The sequence below is a fragment of the Perna viridis genome, chromosome 10, assembly GCF_037379345.1.
Source record: "Perna viridis isolate PV_CMFRI_1.1 ecotype Kerala chromosome 10, ASM3737934v1, whole genome shotgun sequence".
NCBI classification, from domain to species: domain Eukaryota; kingdom Metazoa; phylum Mollusca; class Bivalvia; order Mytilida; family Mytilidae; genus Perna; species Perna viridis.
This window is the reverse complement of record NC_142454.1, coordinates 42269787-42287233: the sequence shown is the minus strand read 5'-3', so window position 1 is coordinate 42287233 and position 17447 is coordinate 42269787. Positions and strand designations below refer to the sequence as shown.

Sequence of the window (17447 nt, the reverse complement as noted above, 5' to 3'; positions counted from 1 at the left end):
TTGTTTTTTGTGTTTTTTTTTGTTGTGTTTTTTTGTGGGGGGGGGGGGGGTAAATTGTTCTTTGCGCTTATGTGACCGCTGAAATACCTTTTATGGTGGTGTTATATCTATTTGGCCCGATTTATTTTTGACTTGATTATTGTTCGATAATTTTGGTTGTTACCCTTATAGATATTTTTGCAATTTTCTTGTAAAATGTGGAACTTGCTAGTTCCGGAAAAAACCTATTTCGTTAAGGTGTTCTTTTTTATGTTAGCTTGATCGTAATTTGTACAAATCGCACATTGTAGTTATATATACAAGAATAACTTGGATACTATTTGCAATATTTTCTCTACATTACTTCCTGTTACAGTTTACATTCATGTAATATCTTTATTCTAAAAGGTAGAAATAATTCATTGTTTTCGAGAGATTTGAATGGTTGACAACAATACAATATAAGACAAGGTACGGAAATTATATCAAGATGATAAAGTGGACCCCTCCATTTTCGTGATCCGCTTATACTATGTTCCTCAAATGATGTGACGTTCCGTAAGTTCCGTTGAAAAAAATTATAAAATGACTTCTTTAAATGTAGAAAATAGAGAATTATAAACAAGATGAACACATATGGCATCTAGGCGTTCTTTCAGTTTCAGTATAACAATCAGGCAATCTTAAAGCTACCAAATCGTTAACTCAAAAAGGAGCAGATGTGAATCTCCAATCAAGAGACGAACATAACATGTCCCCATTGCAGGCAGCTTCAACATTTCAAAATTTTAAAATTGCCAAAGTGCTTATTTATAATGGAGCGGATACATTACTATAACATAAGCACAATCGCATTAGATATGGCCCCCGGAGTAGGAAACACAATTATATCCAGACTACTTATTTCAAAAGGAGCAAATTTTAAATGCTATAATGGCTTTAGCGAAGACATCTGCATATATACATATTGCAGAAAAATCGTTCCTCTTAAAACTTTTATTGAATATACATACTTCTTTGGCATCGATGATATAAACTTGCATTTGTCATAACATATTATTCAGACAGGATTCCGTTCTCAGTCAAGTGACATTGAAAATGAGGCTACGGAGTTAAACGTTATCTTATAACTTGTCAAAACTTATGCATATGAACTAGTTTTACACCATATGACGTTCTTTCGTTATCTCCATTTCTTTTGTCCCTTTGTCTTTTGTTCTTTTCTATCAGTAGAAATATTCTGAAAAAAATTGTCAAAGAAAAACCACAATAAACAAGGCTATATAGAGAACAATATTCTATTTCTGGTCGCTGTTTGAATGATATTCCTAAAACATTTGTCAACTCAAATATAACTTAACTAGAATGCCGAAAATTCTTCATTTTCAGCACGTTGGGGTAAAATCAATTGTAATTTTTTTTTGGAATTCTGTTTCATTCTCGAATTTCGGAATAAAAGAAAATAAACGACAAATATGATGTTTTTGTATAAATTTAAGCGATTTTTCGGTGGGGTAGAGGTACGTTTTTTTTTGTCCTTCCTTGTATCTCATTCTCACAGAAGCGTACCGTACCAACGACATTCGAATCGTTTTATTACGACAGGCTTAAGTGGGAATTGAAAGTAATAATCTCGAATTTAGAAAATAACTTCATTTTAAAACTCAGAACAAACGTTGTATTTAAGAATGATATTCGTATGTCCGTTATCGTTTCTACATGGTTTTACATTGAATCGGGCGGCAAGGGTAACACCTGCTGGAAAGTATAACACAAATTCGTGCAAATATTGGGCAAAAAGAAACAAAAAAATTGCCTGATATCCCTTTTTTTCGGGACCTACTCATTTTCAAAATATTCGGATCCGCCCTGGGTGATCGTCACTACCTTCTTCATACACATGTACATTTTGTACATGTATACACATACATGTGTGCATTTTTAAGTACCATTCCATGTAAAATTCAGACAATGTCAATAGTAAAGTTGATTCATTGAAGAAAAAAATCCCAACGAATGAATATTTAGATAATGACAACTTGTTACGCAACGATAGTCCTTTCTGTATTCATCAAGCACATCAACATCGATAACTCCTCAAAAGTGCAAATTGCATCCGTCCCCCGTTAATAATGTCACAACCTATTGACGTGTAATGTGATCGGTAAATGTTCCTAAATTAGAAATAAATGTGAATTCGGTTTTTGTCGCGCATGAATCACCTCGTGTCTGACTTTGATAAAATATTGTTACATTACAGTACATGTACTTTATTTGACTGGAAATATGTCAATCTTCTTTGTTTTAGATGGTCGAAATAACAATTTGTACAGTAGATATAATTATAAATTTACTTACATGAACAGTGATAAGCCTATTAGATGGGAGATCGCAAAAACAACCATAATAAGACCTCTGAAGATCTTAACAGTTTCACTGTAATTTAAATTTGCCGTTACTGACCCGATTAATGAACAAGCAGCATCAATTGCCGCTATACTACCGAATAAAGCACCTACAATATATTAAATGATACGATCAGATTGTTAAATTTGGGGTGAAAACTAAAGGGAAAGTCAATAATTACACTTCGATTCTATGTCAAATACTCCGTTTCAAGAATAGTCCTGAATAAATGAATTTAAGTTTCCTGGAAGGTTACGCTTACCCTACCGGTGCACCTGGTCCATGCTCCCAGTTTTTAGTGGAGTCCGAGTTGCTCATTTACTTTTGTTACTTTGTATATATGATTTTAGTTATTTTATGTTCTTTCTTGTGTATGTCTGTTTTCCATGTCGGGTCTTTGTCCCTGGATTACATTCTTTTGATTACCGCTATAATCTTGGTTTCCTTGATTACTCTTTCAAACAGGCCGTTTGAAGATTACTTTCAATATGTATTTTCTTTAAACTTACTGAGATTTTTTTTATAAAAGATGTTTGTTTATATGGGTTATAAAGTTAAAATATTTGACCATATAAATGATGGCCAGATTAACAAAATTCATTTAATTTTGTCGTTTTGGCGATATGTTGAAACAAACTCCTCCCAAAACATATAACCGCTTCCTGATTCAGTGTATGTTTAAATTATCTGAAAGAGCGAATATATCCTCTATGCGTAAATTATGCTGAAAATATTTTGAATATATTTTACAAAAACCATTTGACTCTCTTACCTTGTTTATCCTTTGGCGTCAATATTGACAACAATGTTCGTATTACTGTCAGTGGAAAATTACCTAAAATTCCGACGACAGGTGCTGAAAAATGTTCATCGATGGTTTAATGTTACAATAAACTATTGTGCCTGTGTATCATTCCATAAACAAATTTTAGAAACGTTTCCCTAAAAAGTTTCAATCATCTTATTCCATTGATTGTTTACGACGCATCAAGTCGTGTGCATGTACAATTATTTTTTTTCTAATTGGAAATATATAACCTCTCAGAATGTGACGACTCTATTCACTACACTGCTCCATCGGATCAAAATGATACAGGGAAGATATGTAAACGTATAGAAAGGTCTGAAAAATTCCCAACGATGTTAGAACTGTCAAATTTGCAATGCAAATTTTTGGTCGTTCCCTCCGCGGGACTCGAACTCGTACCGCTGTGACATCTATGGCAACACCGCCTGCACAAAGTCCAGCGCCCTAGACCACTCGGCTAGCTAGGCTATATAAATACAGCGGTACGAGTTCCGCGGAGGGAACGACCAAACATTTGCATCGCAAATTTGACAGGTCTAACATCGTTGGGAATTTTTCAGACCTATATTTATATGTTAAAACAAGTTTTGTTTCTATAACTTCTTTTGATATGGCCTAAAGTGCCGCAACCAATCTTTACACACACTATAACTTCAAACTTTTTCTCTCAAGACTGACATGGTTATCTACATTTTGACTGCAAAGCGTTGGTGGTATCAGATATTTACAAAGCTAGGGACAGGGTACAACGACATTAATTACTCATTACTTGTCGAAATTTTTCAAAAATGTTTGCAAACTTTTTTCAATAGCAACATCACCTTTCCGCCACTCCAAATCTGTTCTGTGAAGGATTAGTGCTATAGATGCCACACTGACAGATTGACGGGGTTTAGTGATAAAAACTTTCACTTGGAAAGGTGGTTAATTTTGGGAAGTTTGTACAAATGAGCAACTTTTAGCCTAAAAACCCTCTAACAACTGTTCCTATTATTTTACTCAAACCTACAAAGCTAATTTGCATGAATCTTGAATACAAAATACTTACTCATAAAAATCATTGTCCCATTGGTGGCAAAGGCCGTTAGGATGTAGTAACCAATTTGTGAAATAGATCCAACGACGACCATCGTTTTCTTAGACATTAACTTGTATAGCAAGGGAGATAAACCTACCCCGACTATCATCTGAACAGCGGCTATCACTGCGCCAAAATAGCCTATAAAAACCGAGTTCCAACAAAACGGTGAATTCATAACGAAAAGGGATTGTATATTGATACGACCAATATTTGGCAGGACATTAAATACAACTACTAGTGCTAAAATTTGAAATTTCCATCTCTGCTGATCTTTTTTAATGTAGAATGAGACGGCATTCTTTAAATACTGGACTTGAGAAATGCTATTAATATTCGATGTAGATTTAACACTTTCTGGTAAACAAAATATAAAAATACAGTTCAACATACATATTCCAGTGACTAACACGGATCCATATAGAAATCCCAAATATTTGAAAACGAAGCCGGAAGTGAATGTCCCTACAACTACTCCAAAACCCAGGATTACCTCAACAGCCACTATACCAAATAATCGATTTTTGCCAGCTTTTGTTAAATCGGCGGCGTAGGAATATGCGGCCGACAATAAGCTAATCCAGGTTCCACAAAGCCCATCAACGAAAAATGGTATTATAAAAGTATATATGTCCCAGTTGAAGGTAATACCAAGGGCAAAGAACCCAGCTTTAAACAAAATGCCAAATGTAGGAATGTATAGCGATGCCTTTCGTCCAATTTTATCGCTCCAGGAACCGACCATCATTGCCATGATAAGAACAGGTACGCTCTGTGCCAAATGACAATATGCATTCCATACTGCAGTTTTAGATTGAATATTCTGTTGGAGCATATATTTGGTTGACGTCTTGTTAACCTCACAAAGCGATTGTTTTGACTTAGAGAGGTCGCTTGTTATATTATTTCGCTTTTGGAATGCATAGTAGCCATATTGTGTGTCCGCAAGGCCCATTATGATGGTACCAAAAAGCATGAAAATAATTATAGCAGGAAGAAAGAAATGTTTGCACTCTAGTTTCGATCTACCTCCGTCGTCTATCGTGATATCTTTATCATAAATCTCGTCGGGTAAAACCCTGTTTTTAGTATTTTCTGGCATGATTTGTACTGCTGCAAGTTTATTGATCGCTCTCCAAGTTATGGTAGAAACGATTTAAATTTTTTCTAATTACGCCATTTACGTCAGTCTCTTCCTCTCAAACTACTGCAAGTAAAAGTTTATAAGGTTTCCTGGCAAAAACACAGAAAACTATGTTAACGTCTGAAAATGCATGCTATACTTAAATATATATTCAAATGCGTGTACTATATTTTTAACTCTGTACATGCAATTCAAATAATTGAAGACCAAATGTATCATCAAAATACGCACAAGCAATTGAGTTAGCTGCTTCTTTGTATGAATCAGGCAATTATTGGCAATCATTTTCCTTCATTTGTTTTTTTTTACTCAAATATATTCAATATAATTTCGAATACAACCCACAATATTTCTGTGACGTACACATGTTTTACTGCTTTTATAAGGAAAAAATTATAGGAAAATTTTCCCGCCATTTTTACTTAATACCTTTCAACTGAATTTGACCTATCAATATTTTAAAAAAGACAAACTGTACAATTACTTCGATGGTTATATATCTTATAGTTTTATAGAACCTTTGATGATGCAAAACAATTTTTTGCGTTTATTGTCTTCATAGGACACACTTTATACATTTTTAACCTGATTCTAAGACAGAGATGTACTTAATTGTAGCCTTTTGCAATACAAATAAACAAATAAACTGTAACATTAAATTATCTGCCCTTTACATTATATTTTGAGTTTCTACGATTAGTTTATAAAGTTTATAATACAAAATGCATTCGATTCAGAAAACGTACAAAGATTTTTTATTTTTTTATACTTTCATAAATCAGCATGGTGGTAATGTTATTATATTTGTTCACTGTAGTGGCAATTAAGATAACTAGATTTGCAAGGTTATGAAGCCCACCGTAATAGCGGAAATTACATGAATATGTTCAGCAATATTCTGTGTACAAAAAAATGCTATACACGTAAGACTCAAATTTCATAGACTACATAAGGGGAATATCTAGTACGCAGAGTCGACTGAATAAATATATTTTATGGAAGTTTTATGGTTGTCCTCCTTAGCAATTGTAGTTTAAAACCAGAAGAGGTTCATATGTAGTCCTTTTTGTTCATTTTTAAAAGTAGCAACAATCATAGTAAAAGCAGAATATTTCACAAGATTTTCCCATATTTTGATAATCAAATTAAAACACAAGACGTGATGATGATTTATGTAACTAACGTTTTTTTTTAAACGTCCCCAACTACTCTCACGATTCTCGCACGGACGACCGCTTGACATTTATGCCAAGATGTGAAATAATATATAGATGAATATCTATTCTCGTTCTTCTACATAAATTCATATATCTGATGGCCGTAGTGCATGTATATGTAACGTAACATGTAATCATTTCTAATCTCGTACATATATATATTATGTAAATATCATCACTTTGATGATAAAATGTACTAGATATTTTATATATAGACTGTAAATATTAAACATTATTTTACATATTTATTTTACTCAGTTCACTATGTATACCGTGTATAATTAGATATGGTTCTATTTAAAAAGCAAGCAGCTGATTGATGATAAAATGTACTAGATATTTAATATATAGACTGTAAATATTAAACATTAATTTACATATTTATTTTACTCAGTTCACTATGTATACCGTGTATAATTAGGTATGGTTCGCTTTAAAAAGCGAGCAGCTGATGATTTATCATATCCTTATAAGATAATCAAGGAAACTGTTCAAACACAATTGTTACGTCCTTAGAACAATTCCTCTTTCTTCCAATTCCTAAGATCTGTTATATTTTGTCAAACATTTTTTGACTGCTTATGATGTGAAAATTCAGATGGGAAATTTTCCGGTACTTTTCTGTACCTGAACGTAACCAAAATTTTAAATGTTAAAATCTCCAGTAGTCAACGTTTATTTTTAAATACAGTATCTATGAGGCCTACCGATGGTTTTCTGATAAAAACAAATTGTAATTAAGAAATGCATGAATCACGTACCATTGGCTTATGACTGGTTGAATTTAAAGAGAGCAGTTTTCATAAAAATCAGACAGAAGGTGGTTCATGCATGTCGAAAATCCATCGAATTCACTTGTATATCTCATTTAGAATAAATGCAGATCTGATATAGACTGAAATAGCACCGTTTTGTTTGGAGTATTTTTCTTAACCATGAATCACTTCACCATTTGCAGTTTCTGTATTTTATATGGATTGGTACTTAAGTTTACAAGTATACATAGTTTATCTAGATTGTCAGTATTGTGAACTGCACTAATTCAATAAGTATAATGTATATTCTAACAAAAATAAAATATGGAAGATTGATGCTTCATATATTGAAGTCAACGAGATTACTTAAATGCCCACTTACTTGTTATTGTGTGAATAAAATATATGTTTAAAAACCAAAACGACATTCTACTCCAAGTAAAATGCACGTTTGAGGGAGGTTTAATTAGTAAGAGGTTTTTAGCTAAAGTGGCCTTATCGATAGAGAAATGTATGTCATTTATCTCAATAAGGAAGTCATTTTAGGTCCTAGTAGGCATGAGAAGATTTGTTTGCGCGCCAATTTTCTGTACATATGAGTATCTAGAAAGGCTTAGTACCTTCAACTCAATCTCCTCTGCAGACATACAACCACTTCCCCATTCACTGCGTATCACTCCTTCCAGCTTATAGTCTCTACTATAGAGAATGGTAACATATTCGCAAGGAATTAGTACTTCTTATTGCAAATCCGCAAAGCTGCTTCCGTTATACTGTACTTTTTTGCATAAAGATGCGGTAGGGTTTAAATAATGAGTGGGGCATATGTGTAAAGCTTTCAAATATCAAAAACACATTCTATGCAGGAGTCGGTCTAGCTATCAGCACCAATATTCTGGTTCATTTTTTTATTTGAAACATTTACCTTTTCATGGTCACTACCCATTACAAATCTGTTGTACTAAACTTATTTGCATAACGATGCGGTCTAGTACTGTTTGTAGCTGAGATGTAAAATCCTTTAAATAACGAATATACCTTCTGCACAGGGGACTGTTCGATTAGTATTTGCAAAGCTAATTACTCCTAACAGAATAAAACCAGAATACACATTAACTTGTTCTAATTCTTTCCTCCTTCGCCTAACCCGGACTTTTTATGAGCAACTCGGCGGGTGTTTCTAGAAAAGCAAAGGACGCTCACCCTACCGGTGCACCTGGTCCATGCTCCCAGTTTTTAGCGGAGTCCGAGTTGCCCATTTGCTTTTGATACTTTGTTTGTATGATTTTATTTACTCTTTGTTCTTTGTTGTGTATGTCTGTTTTCCATGTCTGGTCTTTGTCCCTGGATTGCATTCTTTTGATTACCGCTATAACCTTGGTTCCCTTGATTAATCTTTGCTAAGTGAAAGTATATAAAAAAAAACTTACGTTAATTTATTTTTTGTACTGAAAAAATGAAAATGTTTACGCTTCAAGATCATGTTGTGGCATAAATAAGTAATTGCTTTTACTCAAGATTAGACTACACTACAGATATTTTCATCATTTGTCGAGGCAACTGACATTGTAGTTTGATCGTCTTTGTTTCCTGTTGCTAATTGTTATTGTCGTTTAAACATTTTTATCTGGTTATTTTTACTTTTGAGACCACATCATGTCGATTATAATATCAAGATCAAATGAGACGAATGTTTCGATTGGGAAGAAGAGTTAACATTGCTAAGAAAATTGATAAAACAAAACTTACTTTCTAGCGTTAACAATCTCTCAAGACTAACCAATATCTGATAAATATTATATACCCATAGTAATCACAATATATGTGATAAAGTTGATTAACTTGACGTTAAAAGAGATATATGACGTCAATTGTGAATATAGATACAAAATATGTCATAAAGTAGAATTCGGGATGACTAATACACTCAAACACACCGGGCACAAACAGTTTCTGAGTATATTGCTTTTATTGTCTGTTTGTTTTTTTTTTTGTGTTTGATTTATTGAGGGAACGATTGCGGAGTAGTTTCAACAACAACTTCAAGACTACATGATGCTTCAAATGTCTGGTGCATACTTTTAAATACGTGTTTTTTTTCATACTGAAAAACAAATGATATACAAATGACCTTTTAATTGTTTATCATTTGAAAACTTACTTATAATGCGTATCAAGAACATCTCCCTGCTGGTTATGTGAAATGAAATATTATCCGGGAAAGGCGCGTAAATGGTCGAATTATCAACTGAATGTATTATGTTTATGGCTACAAAATGCATTAATATCCGGTTTGCATCTTCATTCAGGAGCATTGAAATAACATCAAGGCAGCTCCCTTTTTGAATAATGTGTAAATGCAATTGAGAACTATACTCGGCGTCACATATATAACATATCATTCAAATAAAAAGTATGAAAATTGGTCTACAATTTTATAGACACGTATCTAAAATGTGTTAAATAACTTATTCTTGCATATAACAAAACGACTTCTACGTCAAATGCGAATTGTTCAAATCTGATGACATTTCAAATCCACAATATTTAAATTGTCAAATCGGCCGTAATTTTGTTACCAAGACGATTTTTGGTTTTTGGTTGTTTGAATAAAAGAAAGATTTAGCTCCTTATTTTGTGTCAAAAATTATTTCAAAGGTTATCAACCCTTCATAATAGATGTTTATTTTCAAATTCGTGAGAAATTAAATTTTTGTAAACTTAGAAATTAAAAAAATACGACTATCAGAATTTTGTCAACAATCGGCACTTAGCAACAAATATGGCGGAATTACAATGGGATTTCTCGTAAGGAAGTATATAATTATTTCGATTTGTCATATCAATCGTAAGTACTGATGTTTGATATTTCTAGAATGAGAAACGCATAACAAATAAAAAAGACAAATCTGCATACATAAAAGAATGGCAGAAGAAAATTTGGATTAAATCGAAGATGGGCTTGAACTGATGAAGTCGAGTATAAGCCAGTGTTGGAACACATTTGCTAGCATTGGTTATTAAGAATAAATCAAATCATAGCTTCCAAATAAAATGGGGATGGCCAAACAGTTAATGTGTACGAAAATGGCGTAATCTGTTTTACCTTTCGACTGCCAGCCAATTCGGTCCAAATAAATTTCGGACCATTACTATTCAAAACGTATATCAGGAGGATTTGAAAGGCTATTTGAATAGTATAACAGTACTTATCAAATGAAAACTTGTCTGAATTTATGTTTTTTTAGGCGCGTTTTAGTTTGGCCCGTCTCATGTTAAATGTTAAAACAATATCCAAATCATTTCGGTAGCCGATAGTCGATAGAACAACAACTAAAACATGCAAATGAATGTGTTTCATGTCGACAGAACAGCAGCTTTATAGGCATGCTATATATGCAACATCTATTTTATGTCTAATTTGTTTTGGTGTTACGGCGTTACATGTACTGACAAAACAACGAATATTTTTTTAAATGTATTTCTAATTCAGGCAATTATGGAAAAATAAAACAAACGTCAAACGTATGAGCCCATTGAAGTTTTCAAAATCCTAACACATTCTCATTGTAAGAAATATCTACTAGGATATCCGAGTTTACTTCTTTGGCTAACACGCGAGTACATAAAAAAAAATTGCATTGTACCTCTATCTGAAACTAAACAATGTGTAATGATTTTAATATATTTCAGGTGTATTTTGTTTATATCATTATAATTTGTTTGTGTGTGTCTTTATCCTTTGAATATGATCATTCGATTATATCTCATATGATGGTTCCCTTGATTACACTTTTATATACATACAATAAACGATCTAATATGTATGATATGATGACACATGGAAATGCACATCATATTTTCCTTTCATACCATAAAATAATAAATTATAATTTTCCACTAATAATCTTACATATATTTTTTTCTCTATTTACTTCTTTTTCCTTTAAAAATATTTGGAACACGCCAGTTATGGAAAACATTGAACACGCTTAAAATACTTAAATTTCGTTAAATGTTTCTTTGATGGAAGGAATGTCGTAGAATTTGTACAGATCATTCACTGAAGTTTTATGTTCAGGAAATGATCTAGAATAAGTATTATTGGCATTGGTTTTTAAAATTGTGTTTTTCCTGTTTTAGATAACATTCATTGTTTGGCCAACATACTACAATATGAATAGAAATGACCTTCCTTTATGATCCAAAAACTTCGTCAACTGGCCAATACGAACCGATAATTCATGCAGCCGGTCATTACGAAATCATAACCGTGCATTACGAATTAAAAAAAGAAACGGGGCATCTATACGGGACCATTATGGACTCAATCAGAATGGCGTACATTTCTTACAATTAGTAACAACGTTTATTATGTGACACCTAATAATTAATTTATTTATGATTTAAAATTGCAGAAAACGGTCCTAGGACTGTATATTGAATTATTTGGTATGTTTAATCTTGTATTATAATTTACCGGTTTATTTGTTTGTTTTGTTTTGTTTGTTTTTTATTTTGTCGATTATTGGAAAAGACAATAAAACCTTCGTGATTAATTTTCATAACTTTTTGATTCATCGAGATATGAACTTATTCTAAATTATAGTGAAATCATATGTATTAATGATCTAACTATGTCATGAAAATAGGTTGGTACAAAAAAAGATCAAAATTTACACGATTTTCAAAAAAAAAAAAAAAAATTCGTAGGTTTATCTTTCTCTTGATACAAATTTCAAAGCCCATATTCCTATGAAGTTTTCAAAATCCTAACACACCTGAATTACAGTGGACATTTATTGGGAACGCCATGTTTACTTCTGTTGCTAATCTTTGATTACAAAAACACCTACTGCATTCTACCTTAATCCAAACATAAACAATGTGTAATGATATAATTACAGTCCAGAAGGAAATGCTTAATGTGATAGGCACATATTTGATAAGGTATGTATTTTAGATTCTGATCTTAGATCGAAACATATTCATACCAGTTTTTAAACCCATGAATGTGGCATGTAGTACAAATATGAAAATGAAAACAATATATAATTAGTATCTGCACTCATTTAAACTGACTGATTGTTTTACTTGCATGGCATGTGCAATAGCAAGCAGACGTATATTTTATTTTATTAATACTGCTTTCACATAGTGGAACAAAGTCTACGATAAATTTGAAAGGTTAATTATATTTTAATGAAATATTTTCTAACGTGTAAATAAAGGCTGTTCGTTTTCTACTTCAATTTTACTGACTTTATGAGGTAGAAACATTCCAATAGCTTCTTTTGTTTATATTTATACACATTTGTTTCACTTAAATGCACATAATCTACGTTTAGAATATCTAACCAATCTGTCACATTTACACCTTTCGTATTTAAAAGCCGCGTCATTTAGAGAAGTGTAACCGTCCGATTAAGATTTTAAGAATCTGTTACTTTTTACTCTAGCTTAGAACCTTCCTTTATAGAACCAATCTAGAATCAACCCCTTCCTCCCTTTCTGTATCCTTGAATCTGCCCCTGCAACTCAAGTGCTTGATTTCAAGTCCATATTGTCGTGAAGTTCTTTCTTTTTTTCTAACCTGACAAATCACATAGCAAATATGAGGAATTTCGATGTACATTTTTAAAATGAAATTTCGAAACAGGTTCAAGCAATGGGAGCTGCAGCAATATCTAAATATAAATGACATTTCTTCGGTTCTGGAAAGGGGATTAGATCCGGACATATGTCTGCCAATTGGTACTACAGGGCTTTTATTCGCCATTGAACATGACAATTACGAAATGGCAGAGACATTTTTACTACATGGAGTTAACCCAAATAAGGCATTATTAAATGCCACATTTCTTCTTATTGAGGCTTGTATCGACTAGAAATTATACATGGCTTCTTCATTTCATAACATGTGACAAACGTAAATAAGACAAATATGAATGGAATATCACCGCTCTTCGCAATGTCACAATCAGGCAATTTTATAAGTGTGACATTTTTAATCAAAAAATGAGCAGATATGAACCTTAACACAACCATAATGTGTCCCCATTGCAGACAGCTTTAGGATTTTAACATTTTGAAACTGTCAAAGTGCTTATTTATAATGGAGCGGATCTAAACCATCGCGACAGCATAAATTATACCGCACTTCATATAGCGGCGGGAGTAAGAAACACGCGCATATGCAGACTACTTATTTCAAACGATGCAAATGTCAATCTATATAACATTTTAGGCGAAAACCCTCTGCATATAGCTTACCCCATCGGAATAAATGAGATCATCAACCTCCATTTGGACAATGACGCTGATGCATTTAAACAACTTAACAGTGGAATCACTGCATTTAATATATTACAGCTTAACCAAACAGACATGGTTAAAAAATTTCTTTATCGTACGTGTCTTACCAAGGTTATTGATCTTTGTAATGATCAGTGCTTTATCTCTGTTCTTTGACAACTGAAGACGGCTACGAAGACGTGGTGAAACTCAAAATTCATTTTTTGTGAGCTTAATCAGACATATTTTGTACACACGAAAACTCTTTGCAACCCAGACAATCACAATGAGCGAAATTGTTCCTTTTTCATAAGGAAAGACAAGCTTCTAAGAGTGGCAAGCATGATAAATTCAATTGTACTTGATTTGATATGTTTTTGGGAAGATAACAAGATTAGTGTTTGCTAAGATATAGATACTATATGTGGATATATTATTGGGAAAATAATGCATGAACAAATTTGAAAACAATTCTATTTCAAAAACATGATGCTAAAAGAAAGCAACTGTTGCCACCGATCAAAGGAAAGTTGACACTTCTCATTTGTCGTAAAGTTTGGTCAATAGTTTTCCTTTACCATCGATTTCTAAGTGTAGGTCAGTATATGAGGCTGACATCACAGTGTCTGTAGTTTCCGCTATCTCAAGTTCTTTGGGGAAGATGCCATGTATCAAGTCCCCGAAATTAGGACTATGTAAAGATAATACGTCATCTATATAGCAGAATGCTAAACGATATTCTTTGTTTCGTATCAGATCAGCTATAAAGTCAGCCTCATAAGAATAGGTCAGCAAATAAAGGAGCACAATTTATTCCCATTGGACTGCCAACAGTTTTTTTGCAAAATGCGTCCAACACACTGGACAAATATGTTGTCGATTAAAAATTCCAGTATTTTGGAAACATGTGTGGGGAATAGAAGTATACAGTACTGAAAAACCATAGGTCTTAATGCTGTTATATTCTGATAATAGTTTTCAACTGATTGTCTCCAAAAGATCTTTCGAATTTTTCAAGATCCACATTGAATTAATACCACTACGGGAGTAACAAGTGTTGTGGTAGGACTTCAGGCCTTCTTTGACAGCTTTTTTGAATTTTTTTGTGATGGAGGATGTTAGCCAAATTTATTGCAGCTATACCTTTGTTGACAAACTATAGTGGAAGAAATGATCGTTTTTGACTTTTGACACAAACTGGTTGAAAGAGTTTGTGGGAACCAATATCCAAATGATGGCAACAAGTCTGTATACTGGTGAGGTAGGTTCAGAAACAGGAATGTCAAGACTTGCTTTGCAAAGGGAGTGTAGTAGAGTGAGAGGCATAGAATATACTTTGATTCTAATGTGATGAAGTCCAAGAGGTTTTTGTATGAAAGGAAGGAGACCATCTACAGAGACAACATGTAACTAAGGTGACGTATAGTGACGACGGCCATGATCCTTTCCCGTCTAAAATTCATCACATTTATGCTATTGTTATATTGATTTGAAAGGTTTCCTATACTGTTGCAGATGTTGTCATTGCATCCGAAAGGTATTGCAGTACTTTGTCTGCGTATCCAGTACTCGTTTATTTCCCTACGATAGTTTTTACTTAGAACGGGACTGTTCGTAGGATGGTATATTTTTCCTAAAATAAGAACTTTCATAGAGAGATTTGAATGATCTTGTTGATTCAAATGTTGATAAATGTCTAGAATTTTGTGGTATTTATTCCCGAACGATGACCGCACATTCTTTTGTTTAATCGTTCCTGTGTTTCACCGACATATGCTAAACCACATAAGTTGCATTCTAATCCATATACATGTATTAAATTTGTTAATTTGCAACTTAAGTCATCGTGAATTCTTGTATGGAAGGTTTTGTTTGTAAGGGAACTAGAAAAGTAAGAGTCGGTTATAAGACTGTTGCATGTTTTGTAATTTTTAATACCACATTTTGATATAGTACAATGTGGTTCGTCATGGTTGAAGTAAAATTTATCATTTGAAGTGATGGCATATGGTTTGATTATTTTGAAAAAGTCAGAATGTTTGTACTGGAATAGATCATCTGCAGTATATTTTCCTGACCCAGCAATAAACAAAAAATCAAGGAATTGTTCAGTACCGAATGTTAAAGAAGGCATTGGGAATTGGGCAGTATTTGATAAAGTGATTGGGAACTTTGAACTATTGCTTTAAGAATACTGAACAAAAAAAAAAAAACGGAACTACTCGCTAAGTATTTCTTCGTCTAAAAATCAGGCAAAATGTGTATAAGGTGTGGCACATGAAGAAAAGAATACATTGATTGTATTATTCAATTATTTATACCTCATAACCTCAATAGGTTACGGTCAAAGTGTTTGTAAAGTTTGTCTTTGTAAGATATTAATATGTCAAATTTAGTTGGCGGGAAAATTTCCCGAACATTTTCCTTATATAAGCAGTCAAAAAATATTTAAGTCACCAATTTTTCCGGATAAATTTAAACGGCTTAATAGTTGTCTTCTAGATGTTTTTGAATATGTTTGAGGCAAAAAAGACTAAATTGAAAAAGAGTGATGTTCCAACCATTGCCTGATTCTTACACAGAATTGTACTTAACAACTTTGAGGCACATAGAGTCATCTGCGATGTAAGACTATAAAATAAGGTAAAAACTATCATAATTAAAGTAGACAAGAAATAATTTATCAATTATACACTGTAACGATAATAGATGAATGAGTGAGCTTTATCATACTAACCATCATATTTTATTTTTATAGAAAGTATTTGAAGATGTTCTGCTACAATTTTAAGTACAATCCTTAAGAGTGAGCAATATATAGATGTGTTTTCTTTCATTCTCGCAAGAAAAAAAAACGATCACTGGCTTGCTTAAATAACAAAATTATACATGCTAGCTGAATATATAAATGTAAATGGATTTTCATATAAGCGATGATAGAAATATCGTTTTCCCCAAAATGCAACACATCTTACTCCTTGTTGAAAATTTTGCAATGTTCTACTTCTACAAGAGTTTCAGATGAACAAAAGACGTCCAAAGATTGCGTGATCCGAAGGATTTGGATGTGCAAACAACAAAATATACTACCGAATTCAGAAACAAAAATGTATTCAATCCTTGTTGTCATTCGTAAACAAATTATTTGTCATTTTAAATGTTTTAGGAATTTATTTAAGGCTAAGGCAAATACAAATTCCAACTTCAATAAATCTGATATATGTATTGGCAAATGTATTTATTCGATCGCTGATCTACGATTTTGCATTAAACCAGAAATGGAAAAATAATTTGACAGCCAATTTGACAAATACACATTTCTAATGATGAAAAATATAGCCTTCAATTCAGATTCACAATATTATCAAAAAGAGACACGAATATTTGTACGATATTACTATCTTTTAATTGTGAAACCAGAATATTAGATTCCTAATACAACATACAATCATGTTCAAAATATAAATGCTGTGGCGATGTCAATAAGCAAATAACCAAGGAAATACCAAGGAAAAAATGAAGAAAATATTGTCAAACAACCTAAAGTACTCATCACCTATGAGACGAAAATCATTTAAGTTGGAGGGATCTTTCATATGCACTTTATATCGAAATATGAATTACCGTAGTATCACATTAATTGACTTGTTTATATTGGTTTAAGACAAAAACAATCAGTTTTTTTTCTTACAAAGATTATACAGTATTTACTTCTGCATTTAAGTATGAATGCTACTTCTAAGTTATTCTTCTTGACACATTTGAG

General features: G+C 32.6%; 1 protein-coding gene across 1 annotated transcript; it reads right to left on the bottom strand.

Moving 5' to 3' along the window:
• Window positions 1-2315: 2315 nt before the first annotated feature.
• On the bottom strand, window positions 2316-5427 carry LOC148605971 (lysosomal proton-coupled steroid conjugate and bile acid symporter SLC46A3-like). Its single transcript, XM_088549850.1, has 3 exons — window positions 4242-5427; window positions 3158-3241; window positions 2316-2494 (listed from the first exon to the last, which is right to left on the bottom strand). The coding sequence occupies exons 1-3, from the start codon at window positions 5371-5373 to the stop codon at window positions 2334-2336; spliced, it is 1377 nt and encodes a 458-aa protein (XP_088405976.1). The 5' UTR covers window positions 5374-5427; the 3' UTR covers window positions 2316-2333.
• Window positions 5428-17447: the final 12020 nt, after the last annotated feature.

What these genes read in the sequence shown, in the direction of transcription:
- LOC148605971 (XM_088549850.1), bottom strand. Translation starts at nt 5,373, where the DNA reads ATGCCAGAAAATACTAAAAACAGGGTTTTACCCGACGAGATTTATGAT. An exon ending in TGGGACAATGATTTTTATGA is followed by an intron (nt 3,242 to 4,241) that starts GTAAGTATTTTG and finishes AACATTTTTCAG; the next exon opens with CACCTGTCGTCGGAATTTTA. An exon ending in GACGCCAAAGGATAAACAAG is followed by an intron (nt 2,495 to 3,157) that starts GTAAGAGAGTCA and finishes AATATATTGTAG; the next exon opens with GTGCTTTATTCGGTAGTATA.